Below are 23356 nucleotides of genomic sequence, written 5' to 3' on the forward strand. Positions count from 1 at the left end.
GACACTGCAGTGCCACTCCTAGATGGGCCAGGTGTTTGTGTCGGCCACTTGGGTCGATTAACTTAGTCACACAGCTACCTCATTGCGCCTCTTTTTTTCTTTGCATCATGTGCTGTTTGGGGACTATTTTTTGAAGTGCCATCCTGTCTGACACTGCAGTGCCACTCCTAGATGGGCCAGGTGTTTGTGTCGGCCACTTGGGTCGATTAACTTAGTCACACAGCTACCTCATTGCGCCTATTGGACTATTTTTTGAAGTGCCATCCTGCCTGACACTGCAGTGCCACTCCTAGATGGGCCAGGTGTTTGTGTCGGCCACTTGTGTCGCTTAGCTTAGCCATCCAGCGACCTCAGTGCAAATTTTAGGACTAAAAATAATATTGTCAGGTGTGAGGTGTTCAGAATAGACTGAACATTAGTGTAAATTATGGTTATTGAGGTTAATAATACTATGGGATCAAAATGACCCCCAAATTCTATGATTTAAGCTGTTTTTGAGGGTTTTTTGTGAAAAAAAAACACCCGAATCCAAAACACACCCGAATCCGACAAAAAAATTTCAGGGAGGTTTTGCCAAAACGCGTCCGAATCCAAAACACGGCCGCGGAACCTAATCCAAAACCAAAACACAAAACCTGAAAAATTTCCGGTGCACATCACTAAGTAAGAGCTACACAAGCCCATAGATCATTTAGTAAGAGCCACATAAGCACATAGAGTATGTAGAAACAGCTACACAAGCACATTGGCCATGTAAAAAGAACTACTGTACACAAGCACATTAGTCATGTACAGTAGTAAGCGACACACAAACACATAGATCATTTAGTAAGAGCTACACAGTCACATACTGTAGATCATTTAGTAAGAGCTACACAGTCACATACTGTAGATCATTTAGTAAGAGCTACACAGTCACATACTGTAGATCATTTAGTAAGAGCTACACAGTCACATACTGTAGATCATTTAGTAAGAGCTACACAGTCACATACTGTAGATCATTTAGTAAGAGCTACACAGTCACATACTGTAGATCATTTAGTAAGAGCTACACAGTCACATACTGTAGATCATTTAGTAAGAGCTACACAGTCACATACTGTAGATCATTTAGTAAGAGCTACACAGTCACATACTGTAGATCATTTAGTAAGAGCTACACAGTCACATACTGTAGATCATTTAGTAAGAGCTACACAGTCACATACTGTAGATCATTTAGTAAGAGCTACACAGTCACATACTGTAGATCATTTAGTAAGAGCTACACGGTCACATACTGTAGATCATTTAGTAAGAGCTACACAGTCACATACTGTAGATCATTTAGTAAGAGCTACACAGTCACATACTGTAGATCATTTAGTAAGAGCTACACAGTCACATACTGTAGATCATTTAGTAAGAGCTGCAGAAGCACATAGATCATGTAAAAGAGCTACACAAGTATACTGGCAGAGGAACAATTTCTCCCAGGCCCCTAATGGCTTGACTGATGAGGGTTGGCCCTAATACATGGCCAACTTGCTTCTTCTTCTTGCCCATCTGGCCATACATTTATACATTTCCCATTGCATTGTTCATGTAAAAAGCATACAGGTCATTTAATAAGAACCACAAATACTGCAGGCATCTACTGAGGATAACATAAACAAATTGGTGAATTACTTAATGCATACATTAAACATTAATTTGCTTTATTGTGGTATACAGTAAATGTTACAGCCGATATATTATATGATTCCTATTTTTCATGACAACAAACTTTTTCAATTTTTTTATGGTGTGCAATTTACTAGGTAGCTAATTTATGCTCTAACTAGTTATTCCCTAGGTAACATCTATTAGTAGGACACGGTTCTGCATTTCTAGTACATGTGTTTCTTGATCCTTACTTAGTTTGTACATGAATTAATGGTCTGAAAATGTAGAATTTATTTGCTACATGTGATGGGATTTTTGCAGGGCACATTCTTGTTGCCATTTAGCAAGGGTGAGCTTTTTATGAGAAGCGCTAGCAAAGGCTCCCAGCATCTTGTGTGTAACTCGGACCTGTCATCCATCTGACAACAGCACTTAGCGTGAGATATTCATCATTCTGTGACGTCTCTGTTTTGTTTACGCCGCTTCAGTAATTCACTTCTGGGACTGTAAGCTTCTATTGAGGTTTCTACACACAGTTCCATGCCAAAAAAGCATCAGATTTTTATATTGTTTGAGAGCTTTGGGGCCATCAAGTGATCACAATCTGCCAAGATCTAGCCTTAAATCGCCATCCCCAATAAGGCACACACAATTTATTCTTCACTTGATTATGTGCCCATTGGAGTTAAAGAAGCAGACTATCTGGCAGGTGTTAGGGTCTACTGTATGTGCAACTAAAATGTCTCCTACCTTGGGAATATTTATATGCCGCACATTTGTGTCAGGTGACAACTGCCACTTTTCCTTGTAGCCTGAATGATGTTCTTGTAGAGGTAAATTATACTCATTACTACAAATACTATAGCTACTGTAACATTTTCAGCCAAAAAACAATATTTTTTGCAAACACAGACCTGGTAAACTCATCAATCTATCTAATCTGTTTGGTCATGAGATTTTACAAATTATGGTAAATCCATCCTTTGCAAAAAAAAAATTTTTTTAAGTTTCAAAAATAGTTTTGCAATAGATATAATTGGTTGGCATATCTGTGCCAAAAGGTTTCTGCAGCAACAATATTCTTTCATTGGTTTCTGCTTATATTGAAGTAATCAAAATAGAGATGCTAAATTGTATACAGATATTACTGCAATATTAGCGGTGTAACTTCGCAGTTTACTGTATCATGACTAAAGTGCTCTTGTTTTCTCTCTTTCCCATAATACATTTATATTCTCCCAAAACCCTCCTATCAGTCTCATTCATGTATGATACCTTTCTTTTTTTCTTTTACAAGAAAACAGATTATGGGTATGGCCTAATGAAAGTTAAGGTGGGTAGTCACTAGGCGATGTGCTCTATGAGCGACGTTGCCTAGTATTTCCCCTCCCAGGCTGGGGCGGTCAGCGGCAGGGAGTACACACTGAGCGATATGACGACCATATCGCTCAGTGACGTCACGCAGCGGTCAGGCCGTGCAGGCAGCTCTTGGACCACAGTCCAAATTGAGCTTACTGCAGGGCTATCAGCAAGGGTCGCGGGGCCGTGCATTGCTGGTCAGCGGTGGCATACACACTTGCCGAGAAAGTGAGCGACATCGCTCAGGAAGGGTGAAAATGAGCAACGTTGAAGTTAACAGAGAGCGGGTATGTACATCTAAGTCTGAAAATGACATGGGATGCATTTTTATCATCTCCCTAATCACTTACAGTACGCTGCTTACAAGGTGCTGATGCACAGTTGAAAGCAAGTTGGCTGCAATAGATCCTGCATGGAACTAAATGTGCATTATTGCCTTTGGGGGTCATTCCAACCCATTCGCACGCAGCGGTTTTTCGCTGCGGTGCAAACGGGTGCGGAATGCGCATGCGCGGCGGCCGCAGTGCGCATGCGCGACATTGGGTTACATCGCGGCTCAAGAAGAAAGCGGTCGCAGGATGGACCGCAAAGAAGATTGACAGAAAGAGGGTGGTGCAGGGCGTATCCGGACTGTTTGGAGCCGTTTTCGGGGAGTGGTGAGTAAAATGCAGGCGTGCCCAGGAGAACGGAGGGCGGAGGAAGCTGAGCCCATCATCGCTGGATCCATTGCACAGGGTAAGTAGGTATAGGCCTGGTCTTGTTTTGTGTGAAATTTTTTTAGCTTAGCAGAACTGCACAAGCGATCGCAGCCCTGCTAAGCTAAAATACACTCCCCCATAGGCGTGGACTAGTTGATTGCAGCAGCAGCAAAAAGTTACTGGCTGCGATCAACTCGGAATGACCACCTTTATGCAGAGTTGTGCAAGTCTTTGCAAGCACTTGGTATGATACATGTTACCATCATCAGTCCACACTTACCTCAGCTGCTGTCCTTGATGCAAAAGATACATTTGAAAACAGGCACATTTACGCTTCTGGACAATTCTGCACAACCAGCAATTGCGACACGCCACAACTGATCATTGCCTCCATGAGGACCCCCCCTTTACAGCACAGTTTTGCTCCTTCAGTCATAAGTAGATAATTGCGTACAACCTTGCATCGCTAGTACAGGTTAAGTCTCTCATATCTAAAATTCCGAAAAATATGAAACATTCCGAAATACAGATTTTTTTGAGAGTGATTGAGATAGTGACACCTTTGCTTTCTGATGGTTTCAATGTACACAAACTTTGTTTAATGCACAAAATCATTAAACATAATGTATCTCATTACCTTCAGGCTATGTGGATAAGGCGTATATGAAATATAAATACATTTTGTGTTTATAATTGGGTCCCATCCTCGAGATATCTCATTACCATAGGCGCCGGAATGGGGATGGAGGGGAGTGGCAAGGGGGTGGCTCGCCACCTCAAAATATTTGAGAGGAGCAAGTCAATGTTGTTAGGAGAGCAGCACTCAGTATACACAGTATACAGAGCCAACGGGCATTAGGACCTGCTGAGACTCTCATAGCAAGTCCGGCCTGCAACAGGCACTACTGCCTGCCTGCAGCAATGCAGTGGGTCTCTCTCCTCCTGTGTCCATTAGCCACAGTTGCACCCCAGGCTCTCCGAACCCTGCTACAGCTATAATGGATGTTTACCTATGCTGTACCACCACCACTTAGCTGCCCTCACAGTGAATTTAGAGCATGATGGTGCCTTCTACACTACTACTGTTTAACCCCTGCATCAGGTAGGTGGTGTTGCAGGTTTCTCCAGCTGCACATGAAGGGGGCCAATCTTCTGTGATTTAGGGGCACCAAAACTATATCTCATTATGATATGCAATGACTCCAATGTATGGAAAAATCCAAAATACTTCTGGTCCCAGGCATTACGGATATGGGAGACTCAACCTGTACTTGCATATGCTCGGTTCTGGGGATTGCACATTGGCGTACATTTAAACAGTGCATTCGCCACATTACATATAGGAAGATAACATTAAACAGTCATCACCTTATACATTCTGCTGTAATAGGACAATGAAGCACAGACAATGGTTGAGGTTTGCATGCCTCTTTGACATATATATTTGTCTTTGTTCTGAATTTCCATAAGTATGTGCAGGGTGCACTGTTGAGCAGATTCCTAGACAAACATAAGGCACAGTTTCCTATACAGAACATGAATACAATTACAGGTTGAGTATCCCTTATCCAAAATGCTTGAGACCGGAAGTATTTTGGATATCGGATTATTCCGTATTTTGGAATAATTGCATACCATAATGATATATCATGGTGATGGGACCCAAGTCTAAGCACAGAATGCATTTATGTTACATATACACCTTATACACACAGCCTGACGGTCATTTTAGCCAATATTTTTTATAAATTTGTGCATTAAACAAAGTGTGTCTACATTCACACAATTCATTTATGTTTCATAGGGTTCACTACGATATGCCGGCGGTTGGGCTCCCGGCGACCAGCATACCGGTGCTGGGAGCCCGACCGCCGGCTTACCGACAGTGTGGCGAGCGCAAATGAGCCCCTTGCGGGCTCGCTGCGCTCGCCACGCTACGGGCACGCTACGGGCACGTAGTGCCACACTATTCTATTCTCCCTCCAGGGGGGTCGTGGACCCCCACGAGGGAGAATAAGTGTCGGTATGCCGGCTGTCGGGCTCCCGGCGCCGGTATGCTGGTTGCCGGGAGCCCGACCGGCGGCATACTGAAGACCACCCGTTTCATATACAACTTATACACACAGCCTGAAGGTCATTTAATACAATATTTTTAATAACTTTGTGTATTATTAAACAAAGTTTGTGTACATTGAGCCATCAGAAAACAAAGGTTTCACTATTTCACTCTCACTCAAAAAATTCCGTATTTCGGAATATTCCGTATTTCGGAATATTTGGATATGGGATACTCAACCTGTATATAGCATTCTGGTTGTCAATAATGGCTTTATCAATAAATATCTATTTTAAAGACTTATAATGTCACTGGATCCAAATTACTTGTATATGGCAATTAAACTTGTCCGCTTTTTTTTTGTTTTGTTTAGCACTTATATTTTCAGTGCCCATATAAACTGGATTTATGTCTATATTTATTTAATATGTAATTTTAACATAGACATATTAATGTTCTATCGATAACAATTGATTAAAAATGGGTCTGTTTGAAATGATCCAATCAAGTGACATCTTGATATGTTGTATATTAAACGTACGAGGTCTGCGCAGGGGAAATTGAAAATTATTCACCAATATCTCCATAAATGTGCGAAGAATATCCAGGACGCTAACAGAAATCTTTGAACAGGAACATCTGACTTGCTATGCAATATTCATTTACAGAAATATCTGTCTTTTCTCTCCCGGGCCGCTTGTAGCAGTGACTTGAAGATTAATATTTTATTCTTGGAGACCCCAGAATAATGCCAGAGGGCTAGCAACCCTACTGGGAACGGTGAGGTTGTGTGGGTTTCCTTGTAAGTAAAGATGTTAACTACTACATGTAAGTACTGTATTTCACCAGGTAGCATGTGCAAGCCGCGGCATAGCTATTCTGTTGTACAGAACCTTGGTGGTACAAATGAGTTAATCTTCATTGCAGTGGTCTAAAACTGGACTTGACGTATCGTACACCTGCTATCTTTTTCACTACATATTCTCAGACTGACCAGCTTATTGGCTTCCACTCGATCACAGATTTTATCATGAACAATTTTGTTACTAGCATGGGTGGCAACTGTGCCATCCTCTTGATTTTACAGGGATATTGGGGGTAATTCAGACCTGATTGCTGCTGTGCGTTTTCGCACAGCAGCGATCAGGTCTGAACTGCGCATGCGCCGGTGCCGCAGTGTGTCGGCCCATGCCAGACAGCCGACGGCTGTCTTAGCCCTGCGATCACCTCTACCTGATTGACAGGCAGAGGCGGTCGCTGGGCGGGAGGAGGAGGGCCGGTGGCGTTTGGGCGCCATTTAGGGGGTGCAGTCCAGGCAAAGCAGGCGCAGGAGCTGCGCTGGCTGGGAACTACTCTTCCAGTACAAAAGCATCGCCGCCGTGCAAAGGTGTCGGGCCTGATATGCGGGGCGGAATAGCCCTGTGCTGGGTGTCCCCCAGCATGTCAGGGAAGCTGATCGTAGATGTGCTAAATTTAGCACATCTACGATCAGGTCTGAATCACCCCCATAGTTGTAAGGTCAACATTCACAATGTTGACATTATAATGTTAGCAATATTGAAATGTCGATATGCCACTTGTCTACATTCTTAGAATGTTGACATTTTTACATTCTTGACAAATGACTTGTCGACAAGTGAATTCCTGTCATTCGTGTCGACATTAGGGTTAGGTTGCGGGACAAGAGGGATAAGGTTAGGTTCTGGGGGGATCGGGTAAGACACTTGGGGTGTTGGGGGTAGAAATTAGGGTTAGGGATAGTGGAAGACTATTTTGAGAGGTCACTGCTGCTGGGAGCAGGTAAGTCACCACTAGGCCACCAGGGATGGTTTGCCGACATTCTGTGATGTTGACATTTCAGCAGTGTAGACATTTGACTACATTCTCCATATCTCTTCCTAGTTCACCTCCAAGATATACCCCCGATTTCCCAAGACTGTAAGATCTCACGAGCAGGGTCCTTACCCTGCCCTATCCTTGACCTGAGTGTGCTCCCAGTCACAGTCATCCACTTTCATTCTTTCTGACTGTCTTTCAAAGTGCACTGGGTCATTGAGTGTTACTGCTAATAACATTGAAACTTCCTTAGTTAGCTTAATTTCTAATTGTTTGATTTCCCCTGTGTACTGATAATAATGAAACAATGGATAAACAGACATGTGTGCAACTTTGTCTTCCAAAAATTCCCAGCCAAACCATAACCATAACCTTATTACACTTATGTATATGGGCATTGATGATCCGTGTCTGGACCCTTGGGCCTAACTGCAACGCAGGTGAAGCGAGGAGACTTTATGGGATTCTTGCTTATGGAGCGAATATTGACAGCCAGAGTACACTAGCGGTTTTGGATGGAATCCTTTAACCAGGAGCTGCACCAGGATGCGAACTGGAATCTGCAAACATGAAAACCTGGAACCATTTGTGGGGAACTCAACTCCGCAACCTGACCCCAGGCACACAGAGTTGGAACCCACTTTTGGGATCTATCACCACAGAATCTCAGAACTCTATAGTACTGGACCTGGAATCAGGAGCAGAAATCAACAATGACGAACTCAGAACTGCCGGCTGACCACTGCCCTGGAACTGGAAACTAGACTCAGGATGCAGCAGCAAAAAAACAGAAACCGGAAACTCAGGACTGTTAACTGCTACAGGTGCACAAACCTGGAACCCTCACCCTGATCCACCCCACTGATATTAGGTCCCATGAGACTCAGAGCTAGCCGCAGACACAAGACACCTAGAACAGGGAAATTTGTCACTAACCAGCCATATAGTGTGGTAACTGAGGGCCACTACAGACAGTCAAAGATACTTGCAGTATAGGCAGGACAACTAGAGCAGATGGTAATCCTAGAGCAAATACTGAGGCAGGTTTAAACTTTAAAGACAGGCACCAATGTACTTGCAGAGACTAGAAACCACAGAGCACTGGAACTCAGTGGCGATGAATGCAAACAGATCACAGAAGCGATAAACAGGAGAAAAAAAACAGATGCCAATAAAACCCAGAAGTATTCTCAGAAAGGAAACACATTGGGGCAGATGTATTAACCTGGAGAAGGCATAAGGAAGTGATAAACCAGTGATAAGTGCAAGGTTATAAATGCACCAGCCAATCAATTCCTAACTGTTAATTTACATATTGGAGCTGATTGGATGGTGCGTTTATCACCTTGCACTTATCACTGGTTTATCACTTCCTTATGCCTTCTCCAGGATAATACATCTGCCCCATTGTTCTGACAATGGACTGAACATCAGAGCTGGTTTAAATAGGCTGCTGTCAGAAACAATAGGCTGAGCTGTTCATGTGAGCTTGGCTGCTGATCACCTGACAGAATCCATTATGGCCACACCCATGCAGCCAGACGGTTTGTTTAGATATGATGATACAGTGCTCAGGCATGTTGCACAATGCCAGGAAAGGCATGGTCTGTCAGGAATGCGGCAAAGACCCTGATGTATGACAATTCTGCCTCATGTGCATGTCAGTTGTTTGTAATGGCTGAATGGGTGTTACTGGTTGGCAACAGGGCATTCGAATGTAAGCATGGGTGTGTAATCATAGCTGCAACCCATGCTGAGTGGTGCGTATGCTCAGTGAACGGCAATTTCAGTCCTGTCTTCAGATCCTGGCATGTGGTGGACCTAAGTGCTATTGATAGTGATAACGGCTGTTTTCGCAGATGGACTGTTGGGGTCATGGTGGTTGCATAGATACGTGAATCTAAGAACATAAGCATATTTTCACATAGGACTGAAGACGTCTAGAATCAGGCTCTAAGTTTTAACAGTCCAGATGTTAAGAGGTCTAATGGGGACATGTGCTGGGTGGATAGAATAGGGTTGGGCAGCTTGGGATGCTCTCAGGATCCTGACAGCCAGAACACCAACAGTGGGATAATGACGATCAGAATGCTGAAGGAAAGTACTGGCCCTGGGGTTAGAGTTAGGCACTAAGGGAGGGTTAGGCTGCAGGGGTGGGGGCGATTAGGGTTAGGCACTTGGGGGAGAGTTAGTGTTAGGCTGCCGGGGTAGGGGAAGTCTAGGCTTAGACTGCAGGATGGGAAGGTTAGGAATAGGCTGCAGGAGGAGGAGCTTAGTGTTAGGCTGTGGGAGGGGATGGTTAGGGTTCGGCACTAGGGGGAGAGTTAGGGTTAGGCTGCCGGGGTAGGGGAAGTCTAGGCTTAGGCTGCAGGATGGGAAGGTTAGGAATAGGCTGCAGGAGGAGGAGCTTAGTGTGGGAGGGGATGGTTAGGGTTAGGCTGAGTGAGGGGTGGATTAGGTCTAGGGGTAGGATTAAGGGTAGGGGAAGGATAAAAATACAACGTTCCATAGGGATTCTGACCATGGGGATCCCACTGTCGGATTTCATACTCAACCTGGCAGTTTGGCTCTGTAATATTCCAGTTGGACGCTTGCCTGTTATGTGTGGCTGTTGTTATTATTCCAGAAGGCTAAAGGGTGCAGCTTTCAATTGAAAAAAAAAAACTTTAATACTTTTCTTTAAACGATCCCTCTGTCTGCATGTTTATAACAGCTAAATGTAATTTTCCCCACTAATTGTAAAATTAATAAAGTGAAAATGTTTTACCCGTGCCATCATAATTAATGTTTAGTCATTACCAAAACCCATGTACCCAGCAAAGGTGCATCCCTTTCAGTTAGCGGGTAATATTAATGAAGAAAGAACAGCAGACTCGCAGTTTGGATGAAAAATAATTTATCACACAAGACTTGGGCGCAACATCAAAGAGCACATGTGTCAGGAGGAAAACGTGGGGAATAGCTTACACTTCAGATATCTGGCTTGATCAGTGATGTTGTAAGAGCTGAAGTTAGCACCTTGATCAGAGAGAAGGATATTAATCAGTAGAAACACTCAGGTAGATTCATCTCATGCAGTAAATATGGGAAAGCGTTGAAGCTCTCTGGGGCATCTGTCATCGAGAAAAGTGGGACATTTATTGGCTGAGAAACAGCAGCCTGGTAATACAGAACAAGATTTCCCCAGGAATAGTAATAGGAGAGCTATTAATACTATGCGATGTGTACCCAGCCCGATATAGGCAGCCACGGGACCCAGTGGGGGTGCTGGCATTGGCAAGTGCATACACACGTGCCGATGCAGGCAGCAACGGAGTGACGGAGGGGGCATGCTGCATTCGGCAGCATGGCCCTCACTAACGACATCCCCCGTTGGTCCTACATGTAGGGCCGATGGAAGATGTCGTCGATGACCCACAAGAGCGCGCATCATCAGCGATACAGTGGGTACACACTATACCAGGCATGTCCAACTCATGGTCATCCAGTTGTTGTAAAACTACAAGTCCCAGCATGCTTTACCAGCTGATCAGTGGAAGGTATGCTGGCAAAGCATGCTGGGACTTGTAGTTTCACAACAGCTGGAGGGCCACCAGTTTGACATGCCTGCACTACACAATGTGCCTGATATGTTGCATGATCTGCCATATCGTCAAGTGTATGGAAAGAATGTGTAAACAGACTGGGACCGTGGTCACTGGCTGTTTACTACCTGGCTCTTTCATTGAATTTAATAATAAATACTTCTCTAGCTGCAAAATGAACACAGTTTGCTAAGCTGTATAGGAACAATAGATATATATATATATATATATAAAAAAAATCACTGCGCTCAGAGAAGGGCAATTAAAAAACTGCTATTTGTTAAGCTCTCAATAGTACATGCATTTGGTGGTTAGTGGGTTAAAAGCGGCATGCAGTGTGGTTCCTGTGTTGTAGCAATAAAGGGTCCTTTGCAAAATGCACTTGTGGTAATATCCTATTGGAAAAAGGTATGCTGTGCCGTTTTTAGAAGCTGAATGCTAGCTGCACTCTCTGTGTGTTTGCACTTTCCGTGATTAATCCAGGTAAAGTGCAGAGCTGGATATAACAGGTAACGCCGTCCACCGCCGTATAGCCAGTGGATGCTGCTCCACAATGAGGCAGGAGATCCGTCAGGGGAAGTCTACGTGTATGCAGCTGGAGAGCAGAGAGCGGCGAATCCGACAGCGGGAGAAGCGGACAGAAGGTGTAGGTGTCAACTGGTTTTGTCTCTCAGCAACTTGGAGACTTTCTCAAGACATATCGTCAAATGTGTGCCCAGCATTAATCCTGGATGGACTGGGAAAAGAAATCAGCCCTACACAGGAAAGTAACTCCCAGAGGTAATGGAGATGCCTGTATCCAGTCTCCAAAACCTGAGGGGCACCTGCTTGTACAGCAGCAGCCGTGTGGTGCACAGTGGGATCCACGTGTGATCGCTGCTCTTCCAACGGAGCTCTGCGGTGCACTTGCTGCTGCTGCAGAGTTAATCTGCTCTGTCCTAGGAGCCCTGCTAACACCTCCAGTAGGAGACAAGATGGCCCCTGCCTGGTACTGCTCAGCCGGCGCTGCAGCAAGTGACAGTGTACCCGCTGCTGCTGCTGGACCGTGAGATGGGACCTCCCGGTGAAAGATGATTCTGCATTCTGCAGACGGCTGAATCTCGTGAGTCTGACCCTGACCCACCGGCCGCCGTCACACAGCATAGCTGGAGCTCTGCCAATTCTCTGTAGACCAGCTGACTACTGTATATCATTATACACACACACTAAAGGGGGGTACTCACGGAGCGATCGCTGCTTAAAATCTAAGCAATCTGACTAGATTGCTTAGATTTTAAGCAGTGATCTCCCCGTGTGTACCCCTCACAGCGATAGCGATGCGCAGCCCCGCGCATCGCTATCGCTGGTGCTAGATTGGCCTGCATGCAGGCCAATCTAGCGGGTTGCTCACTTCACCCGCTGGGTGAAATGAGCGCCCCCCGCTCCCCCCGCACGCTCAGCACACATCGCGCTGTGCTGAGCGGCGGGAGAGATGTGTGCTGAGAGGTTCGCTCAGCACACATCTCTCCCCACATCTGCCAGTGAGTACTGGCCTTAACACACATACACACATACTATATTTGTTTTCCCTTCTTATTTTTTAAGGTGGGGGGCACCAAACTCCAACTTGCCTCCGGGCGATTGGGACGAACTTACTTCCCTGGCCCTACAGTACCATAGAAAGTACACCAGCCCCACTGACTTAGTATATAATATAGCACCATAGTCATAGCCAGATTAAAGGGGGGATGCAGGGCATACTGTACCCAGGGCCCCCCTCTGTCAGCCCCCCCCCCCCCGGCCAGAGCACACTGACATCACTAGCTTTCCCTCTTATGCAGCAGCAGAACCAGACAGCCAGAATGTGAGCAGGACAGTATGCAGTGCAGGCAGAGACACAGGAGTATCAGATTTCATGAACTATCGACGGAGCTTCCCAACTGGAGGAGAGATAGGAGGGTGGAGAGAGCTGAGACACAGGGTGGGATCCCTGTGTCACTTACAGCTCCCTCCACACCTGGGTGGGAGCCCTGTGTAATTTGTTATCTAATGAGGGTCTAGAGAGAGAGAGACAGAGACACACACACACACACACACACACACACACAGAGTCCTCCTGAGTCCTGCCCCAGTGTGTAAGCAGTACAGAGGCTGCAGCTATTATTGCATGTGATAAGATAAGTTATAGATTTTATTTTTCTATGTGTGTTTTTTTTAAGGTTGTTTAAGTTGTCTTTGTTCCACTAGAAGAACATTTTATAAAATAGTTGTCTTTCAATTAGGTGGAGCTATAAACAGTACCCAGGCATTATTAAACTATTAGTTTAAATCTAATATACACCATTGGGCTAAATTTAATATACACAATCCATACATCCCAACATGACCCATTCCAGGAGGGACAAAATGCTCTCTACCTGGACTTCCTTCTTAAGTTATGATTGCAATCACCTGTGTTGAAACACCTTTCTTATAAATTAAAAAGTTTTACACAGGTGACTACAATCATATATTAAGAGGGAAGTCCATGTAAAGAGCATTCTGTCCCTCCTGGAATGGGTCATGTTGGGAGGTATGCACAATCTTATACACAGCACCCCTCCATTCCAACGGGGCCCCCCTGTTTAAAGTGCCCCGGGCACCCGCAAGGCTTAATCTGGCCCTGCCCATAGTGTACTGTATATAATATAGTCCAATTGTCTAGTACACAGTGCAGCACTGTATCAACTACATAATAGAGTTTGATAACCAGTATACAATACAGGATCATGCCCAGTCTATTCCCAGTATACAATTAGACCTGTACATCATAAACTCTGTGTGCAGTGCACAATATAGCTTGATGTCCAATGAGCAATACAGCCTCATGTTTAGTTATCAGTACAGACCACAATACAGCCCCTTGTTTAGGGGGTTGGGGGACAGAGAAGACGGAGGTGGGTAGGGGGGACAGAGATGATAGATGGGAGAGAAGAACAGAGATGGAAGAGTGAGAAAGATGGGAGGATCAGAGATAAGGGAGGGGTGACAAATATCAGAGAGAGAGAGAGAGAGAGAGATGGGGCAGGGGAACACAGATGGGAGGGAATTAGGTGGATAGGGGAACAGAAATTAGAGTGAGATGGGGGAGGAGGACAGAGATGTTAGAGTTGGGGCAAGGAGAACAGAGATTAAAAAATACAGATATGGGAAAGAGGAAAAAAATGAGAGACAGATAGACTGGTGGGACAGGGATGAGAGAGAGATAGATGGGGTGGCAGAGATGGGAAGGAGGGCGAAGACAGAAGAAAAGAAGAAAAAAAACAACCATACAATGTTGGGCACAGTATTTAGCAACCCAGAGAATGAAGTGTGGACATATAATAAATGCCTAGAAAAGCTGGAACACATACAGTACTGCATCATGGGGGTAATTCTGAGTTGATCACAGCAGCAAGTTTGTTAGCAATTGGGCAAAACCATGTGCACTGCAGGGGGGACAGATATAACATTTGCGGAGAGAGTTAGATTTGGGTGGGTTATTTTGTTTCTGTGCAGGGTAAATACTGGCTGCTGTATTCTTATGCTGCAATCTAGATTCCAGTTTGAACACACCCCACCCAAATCTAACTCTCTCTGCACATGTTATATCTGCCCCTCCTGCAGTGCACATGGGGGGTCATTCCGAGTTGTTCGCTCATTGCCGATTTTCGCTATATTGCGATTAGTCGCTTACTGTGCATGCGCAAGGTTCGCAGAGCGCATGCGCTTAGTTATTTTACACAAAAGTTAGGTATTTTACTCACGGCATAACGAGGATTTTTCATCGTTCTGGTGATCGTACTGTGATTGACAGGAAGTGGGAGTTTCTGGGCTGAATTTTGCCGTTTTCTGGGCGTGTGCGAAAAAACGCTGGCGTTTCTGGGAAAAACGTGGGAGTGTCAGCAGAAACGGGGGAGTGTCTGGGCGAACGCTGGGTGTGTTTGTGACGTCAAACCAGGAACTAAACTGACTGAACTGATCGCAATGGCTGAGTAAGTCTGGAGCTACTCAGAAACTGCTAAGAAATTACTATTCGCAATTCTGCTAAGCTAAGATACACTCCCAGAGGGCGGCGGCTTAGCGTGTGCAATGCTGCTAAAAGCAGCTAGCGAGCGAACAACTCGGAATGAGGGCCATGGTTTTGCCCAACTGCTAACAAAATTGCTGCTGCGATCAACTCGGAATGACCACCCTTATACCTATCTCTGATCAGCAACTTTTCTGAAAGAAATAGGAAAATTCCATATAATCCCTATCATCTCACTCAGTCATGTTGAAATTTGCAATTCAGTAGCTTATTATTTTTTACGAGTTTGAGAAAAAAACAAAAACTTACATCTAGTTTTAATTGGTAAATTTAATTGAGATGCTTTGAAAGGAGGAATAATTAAGCCAGTGTTTTGATTTAGTGTGTTGTTCTATAAAGTGTTTTATTTCTATATTCAGCCATAATCGCTTACTTTCTCCAGTTCATTCTATTTTCTCACTTCATTGACTTGCCAAATAGTGTCACCTCCTTCCAAAGAATTGCTTATACATCAGCAAGGGCCATTCTAACACTTTTGCAGTGATTAGCAAAATTTCAACAAACTTCTTGAGGTTTACTATTTCTTTATTTTGTGAACCAGTGCTCCTTGAGCATAACTATAAAAAGTTACCACTCCGAAAATAAATATAATGTTTTTACATTTTTCATCATAGTTTATCCCCCCCCCCCCCCCCGCAGCCCTCCCCTTTACCAGCATATTTCTTTCAATTTCACTTGTTTTTAGTGATTAGTGAATGCTATGTACAGTAGGTACTATACACGAGTTGGTAATGCGAGACCGACGGTTGGGATCCCAGTTTCCAGATTGCCGGCGGGTGGGGGTGAGCGCGACGAGCCCTTTGTCATGGACACCCAGTAGTGGGAATAGTCCCTGTTAGTCGGCATGCTGACTGTCTGGCTTTCCCCCGCTCAGGATTTTGGCATCGGTATGGTGACAGGTGGTAACCGCATCCCCTGTACACTACTTAGTAACCTGCTACAAGCCTGCATGGAAATCTTGTGATGGGTTTCCATTTCCTTTAGGTTTTCTGCTTACTCTCTAGTGAACTCTTATATCACACCTCGTGTAGCACACCTTCCAACATTTCAGATCCAGGAGTCCTGGCAGGGGTGTGTGGCTACATTATAATAGCTGCAATGCCACCTCCCCCCTCAACCCCCCTGGAGGTGTGTACTAGGAGCTATGTAAACCCTAGGCTATGCCTTAGCCACATCTGAACACCTCCAAGTGTTTGTTCCTTACTGAGTGTATCAGCAACAGATGCACAGTTCCAGTTCATTGCTGCCATGAAGTGAACATGCCACCCTACTTTCCCAGCACAGGACTCTGATATCCATGGGCGGGATACAGCCCTCAAATGTGAAACTCTGCCAAGCCAAGGAAGTACTGTGTGCTACAGCTGTGGAATACAGTACCTACTAGAAGAGCAGATTTTAAAGATGTTAAACCTAGGACATGAGTCTATAGTGGTGCTCTCCGTGCATACTTATAACAATTTATGCTGCCACCAGAGACCTGCATATTCTTTAGCATACCTTGCAGATGAGCTCTATCCTGCAACTTCATTTGAACTGTATTTAGACTGGGCTTTGGTCCACTGCCCAACTTAATAGATTCAACAAATTCTCAATCACTGCATCCCCTGCATTTCTGCTTATCCTTCCAGAGTTTACTCTCGTTTCAGCCACCCTGGATCTCCAACCCGGAACTGCCCTTCTGTGACTTCTCTTGATCTGACATCTTTACACTCCCACACCTAAATCTCTAGGCCATATACTGCTTGCCTAACAAGTGGATTCTTATCTGATGGCTCCTGGGTCCTCATATCCTCATGGACACTGCTGTCCCTCCTGGCATTACTCGCCTGAATCCTCTTTCCCACCTCTAATCCAGGCAGCTTTTAAGATCTTGTCTTGGACTGCTTAGAATCCTTGGACTTGTCTGGTTCCTCCATCCCAGTCCAATCACAACTTTTCAAATATAGGTGCAGCTCCAGCCTAGCCTTGGACTCTATTTCCTTTGGTCTGTATTTATACATGCTCCTGGTTCTGCTCTGCTAAGGAGATCCTATCCGGACTGAGTCCTGGTCTGGATCTACCCATGCTTTGGAATTCATATTTATCCATTTTCAAGAAATCCAAAACCCAAGATTTTAAATCCGAATTACAAACTAAAACACTTGTGGGTGGTTTTGCAAAACCAAAACACAGCAATAAAATTAGAACCAAGACCAAAACACAAGACAAACACTTGTAATATCTGCTTTTTAAAATTCTTCATTCCCTCTTACTGGCAGATCCTATAGGCGTTGATATAGGTGCCAATCGTGCGTGATGGAGGTCAATCTACATGATAGATAACATTAACCAGGCAGAACAGGTTTGCAGGATGGCATTGGATTAATGCAGCAGATTTACAACAGGTACTGTACACAATGCACATATACACTGAATGTACCAGATCCAGACAGGAACGTATGGCATTCTGTAGTGGGACTGCTAATTTCACCATACAAAACCTTGAGAATTTAATCCCGATATTATCTTCTCCACTCTTGTCTCACTTCTTTCTCCTATTTCCAAACCCTCCTGCCTTGGTGGTGCTGCTGTCCTTACAACAACACTCTCAACTTTGCCCTGAACTCTGTTGCTTTGGTTGTCACATCCAGACCTCATAGATCTATGTATCAACCTTTATATTACAAATGCACAAGATACAGCGCCTGCAAAAGGCTTCTCGAACCACTGAGTAACATTGGTGAAAATTTAATTCTCATGTGGATTTCCTCACCTTCAAATTCATGTGCTGATACTATTAGAGATGAGCGCCTGAAATTTTTCGGGTTTTGTGTTTTGGTTTTGGGTTCGGTTCCGCGGCCGTGTTTTGGGTTCGAACGCGTTTTGGCAAAACCTCACCGAATTATTTTTGTCGGATTCGGGTGTGTTTTGGATTCGGGTGTTTTTTTCCAAAAACACTAAAAAACAGCTTAAATCATAGAATTTGGGGGTCATTTTGATCCCAAAGTATTATTAACCTCAAAAACCATAATTTACACTCATTTTCAGTCTATTCTGAATACCTCACACCTCACAATATTATTTTTAGTCCTAAAATTTGCACCGAGGTCGCTGTGTGAGTAAGATAAGCGACCCTAGTGGCCGACACAAACACCGGGCCCATCTAGGAGTGGCACTGCAGTGTCACGCAGGATGTCCCTTCCAAAAAACCCTCCCCAAACAGCACATGACGCAAAGAAAAAAAGAGGCGCAATGAGGTAGCTGTGTGAGTAAGATTAGCGACCCTAGTGGCCGACACAAACACCGGGCCCATCTAGGAGTGGCACTGCAGTGTCACGCAGGATGGCCCTTCCAAAAAACCCTCCCCAAACAGCACATGACGCAAAGAAAAAAAGAGGCGCAATGAGGTAGCTGACTGTGTGAGTAAGATTAGCGACCCTAGTGGCCGACACAAACACCGGGCACATCTAGGAGTGGCACTGCAGTGTCACGCAGGATGTCCCTTCCAAAAAACCCTCCCCAAACAGCACATGACGCAAAGAAAAAAAGAGGCGCAATGAGGTAGCTGTGTGAGTAAGATTAGCGACCCTAGTGGCCGACACAAACACCGGGCACATCTAGGAGTGGCACTGCAGTGTCACGCAGGATGTCCCTTCCAAAAAACCCTCCCCAAACAGCACATGACGCAAAGAAAAAAAGAGGCGCAATGAGGTAGCTGTGTGAGTAAGATTAGCGACCCTAGTGGCCGACACAAACACCGGGCCCATCTAGGAGTGGCACTGCAGTGTCACGCAGGATGTCCCTTCCAAAAAACCCTCCCCAATCAGCACATGATGCAAAGAAAAAGAAAAGAAAAAAGAGGTGCAAGATGGAATTATCCTTGGGCCCTCCCACCCACCCTTATGTTGTATAAACAAAACAGGACATGCACACTTTAACCAACCCATCATTTCAGTGACAGGGTCTGCCACACGACTGTGACTGATATGACGGGTTGGTTTGGACCCCACCCAAAAAAGAAGCAATTAATCTCTCCTTGCACAAACTGGCTCTACAGAGGCAAGATGTCCACCTCATCTTCACCCTCCGATATATCACCGTGTACATCCCCCTCCTCACAGATTATCAATTCGTCCCCACTGGAATCCACCATTTCAGCTCCCTGTGTACTTTGTGGAGGCAATTGCTGCTGGTCAATGTCTCCGCGGAGGAATTGATTATAATTCATTTTAATGAACATCATCTTCTCCACATTTTCTGGATGTAACCTCGTACGCCGATTGCTGACAAGGTGAGCGGCGGCACTAAACACTCTTTCGGAGTACACACTTGTGGGAGGGCAACTTAGGTAGAATAAAGCCAGTTTGTGCAAGGGCCTCCAAATTGCCTCTTTTTCCTGCCAGTATAAGTACGGACTGTGTGACGTGCCTACTTGGATGCGGTCACTCATATAATCCTCCACCATTCTATCAATGTTGAGAGAATCATATGCAGTGACAGTAGACGACATGTCCGTAATCGTTGTCAGGTCCTTCAGTCCGGACCAGATGTCAGCATCAGCAGTCGCTCCAGACTGCCCTGCATCACCGCCAGCGGGTGGGCTCGGAATTCTGAGCCTTTTCCTCGCACCCCCAGTTGCGGGAGAATGTGAAGGAGGAGATGTTGACAGGTCGCGTTCCGCTTGACTTGACAATTTTGTCACCAGCAGGTCTTTCAACCCCAGCAGACCTGTGTCTGCCGGAAAGAGAGATCCAAGGTAGGCTTTAAATCTAGGATCGAGCACGGTGGCCAAAATGTAGTGCTCTGATTTCAACAGATTGACCACCCGTGAATCCTTGTTAAGCGAATTAAGGGCTGCATCCACAAGTCCCACATGCCTAGCGGAATCGCTCCGTGTTAGCTCCTCCTTCAATGCCTCCAGCTTCTTCTGCAAAAGCCTGATGAGGGGAATGACCTGACTCAGGCTGGCAGTGTCTGAACTGACTTCACGTGTGGCAAGTTCAAAGGGCATCAGAACCTTGCACAACGTTGAAATCATTCTCCACTGCACTTGAGACAGGTGCATTCCACCTACTATATCGTGCTCAATTGTATAGGCTTGAATGGCCTTTTGCTGCTCCTCCAACCTCTGAAGCATATAGAGGGTTGAATTCCACCTCGTTACCACTTCTTGCTTCAGATGATGGCAGGGCAGGTTCAGTAGTTTTTGGTGGTGCTCCAGTTTTCTGTACGTGGTGCCTGTACGCCGAAAGTGTCCCGCAATTCTTCTGGCCACCGACAGCATCTCTTGCACGCCCCTGTCGTTTTTTAAAAAATTCTGCACCACCAAATTCAAGGTATGTGCAAAACATGGGACGTGCTGGAATTGGCCCAGATTTAATGCACACACAATATTGCTGGCGTTGTCCGATGCCACAAATCCACAGGAGAGTCCAATTGGGGTAAGCCATTCCGCGATGATCTTCCTCAGTTGCCGTAAGAGGTTTTCAGCTGTGTGCGTATTCTGGAAAGCGGTGATACAAAGCGTAGCCTGCCTAGGAAAGAGTTGGCGTTTGCGAGATGCTGCTACTGGTGCCGCCGCTGCTGTTCTTGCGGCGGGAGTCCATACATCTACCCAGTGGGCTGTCACAGTCATATAGTCCTGACCCTGCCCTGCTCCACTTGTCCACATGTCCGTGGTTAAGTGGACATTGGGTACAGCTGCATTTTTTAGGACACTGGTGACTCTTTTTCTGAGGTCTGTGTACATTTTCGGTATCGCCTGCCTAGAGAAATGGAACCTAGATGGTATTTGGTACCGGGGACACAGTACCTCCAACAAGTCTCTAGTTGGCTCTGCAGTAATGATGGATACCGGAACCACGTTTCTCACCACCCAGGATGCCAAGGCCTCAGTTATCCGCTTTGCAGTAGGATGACTGCTGTGATATTTCATCTTCCTCGCAAAGGACTGTTGAACAGTCAATTGCTTACTGGAAGTAGTACAAGTGGGCTTACGACTTCCCCTCTGGGATGACCATCGACTCCCAGCGGCAACAACAGCAGCGCCAGCAGCAGTAGGCGTTACACGCAAGGATGCATCGGAGGAATCCCAGGCAGGAGAGGACTCGTCAGACTTGCCAGTGACATGGCCTGCAGGACTATTGGCATTCCTGGGGAAGGAGGAAATTGACACTGAGGGAGTTGGTGGGGTGGTTTGCGTGAGCTTGGTTACAAGAAGAAGGGATTTACTGGTCAGTGGACTGCTTCCGCTGTCACCCAAAGTTTTTGAACTTGTCACTGACTTATTATTAATGCGCTGCAGGTGACGTATAAGGGAGGATGTTCCGAGGTGGTTAACGTCCTTACCCCTACTTATTACAGCTTGACAAAGGGAACACACGGCTTGACACCTGTTGTCCGCATTTCTGGTGAAATACCTCCACACCGAAGAGCTGATTTTTTTGGTATTTTCACCTGGCATGTCAACGGCCATATTCCTCCCACGGACAACAGGTGTCTCCCCGGGTGCCTGACTTAAACAAACCACCTCACCATCAGAATCCTCCTGGTCAATTTCCTCCCCAGCGCCAGCAACACCCATATCCTCCTCATCCTGGTGTACTTCAACACTGACATCTTCAATCTGACTATCAGGAACTGGACTGCGGGTGCTCCTTCCAGCACTTGCAGGGGGCGTGCAAATGGTGGAAGGCGCATGCTCTTCACGTCCAGTGTTGGGAAGGTCAGGCATCGCAACCGACACAATTGGACTCTCCTTGTGGATTTGGGATTTCAAAGAACGCACAGTTCTTTGCGGTGCTTTTGCCAGCTTGAGTCTTTTCAGTTTTCTAGCGAGAGGCTGAGTGCTTCCATCCTCATGTGAAGCTGAACCACTAGCCATGAACATAGGCCAGGGCCTCAGCCGTTCCTTGCCACTCCGTGTGGTAAATGGCATATTGGCAAGTTTACGCTTCTCCTCCGACAATTTTATTTTAGGTTTTGGAGTCCTTTTTTTTCTGATATTTGGTGTTTTGGATTTGACATGCTCTGTACTATGACATTGGGCATCGGCCTTGGCAGACGACGTTGCTGGCATTTCATCGTCTCGGCCATGACTAGTGGCAGCAGCTTCAGCACGAGGTGGAAGTGGATCTTGATCTTTCCCTAATTTTGGAACCTCAACTTTTTTGTTCTCCATATTTTATAGGCAGAACTAAAAGGCACCTCAGGTAAACAATGGAGATGGATGGATTGGATACTAGTATACAATTATGGACGGACTGCCACGGTTAGGTGGTATAAAAAAACCACGGTTAGGTGGTATATAATACAATTATGGATGGACGGACTGCCTGCCGAGTGCCGACACAGAGGTAGCCACAGCCGTGAACTACCGCACTGTACACTGGTTGATAAAGAGATAGTAGTATACTCGTAACAACTAGTATGACGACGGTATAAAGAATGAAAAAAAAACCACGGTTAGGTGGTATATATAATAATACAATTATGGTTGGACGGACTGCCTGCCGAGTGCCGACACAGAGGTAGCCACAGCCGTGAACTACCGCACTGTACACTGGTTGATAAAGAGATAGTAGTATACTCGTAACAACTAGTATGACGACGGTATAAAGAATGAAAAAAAAACCACGGTTAGGTGGTATATATTATAATACAATTATGGATGGACGGACTGCCTGCCGAGTGCCGACACAGAGGTAGCCACAGCCGTGAACTACCGCACTGTACACTGGTTGATAAAGAGATAGTAGTATACTCGTAACAACTAGTATGACGACGGTATAAAGAATGAAAAAAAAACCACGGTTAGGTGGTATATATTATAATACAATTATGGTTGGACGGACTGCCTGCCGAGTGCCGACACAGAGGTAGCCACAGCCGTGAACTACCGCACTGTACACTGGTTGATAAAGAGATAGTAGTATACTCGTAACAACTAGTATGACGACGGTATAAAGAATGAAAAAAAAACCACGGTTAGGTGGTATATAATACAATTATGGTTGGACGGACTGCCTGCCGAGTGCCGACACAGAGGTAGCCACAGCCGTGAACTACCGCACTGTACACTGGTTGATAAAGAGATAGTAGTATACTCGTA

General features: G+C 45.4%; 1 protein-coding gene across 1 annotated transcript in view; it reads left to right on the forward strand.

Moving 5' to 3' along the window:
• Positions 1-14280: 14280 nt before the first annotated feature.
• BEND5 (BEN domain containing 5) overlaps positions 14281-23356 on the forward strand; it is a 1224740-nt gene continuing 1215664 nt past the window's right edge. The window contains exon 1 of the mRNA XM_063941484.1: positions 14281-14568. Within this exon, the coding sequence (XP_063797554.1) occupies positions 14281-14568 (288 nt within the window). The remainder of the gene's footprint in view (positions 14569-23356) is intronic.

The sequence above is a fragment of the Pseudophryne corroboree genome, chromosome 9, assembly GCF_028390025.1.
Source record: "Pseudophryne corroboree isolate aPseCor3 chromosome 9, aPseCor3.hap2, whole genome shotgun sequence".
NCBI classification, from domain to species: domain Eukaryota; kingdom Metazoa; phylum Chordata; class Amphibia; order Anura; family Myobatrachidae; genus Pseudophryne; species Pseudophryne corroboree.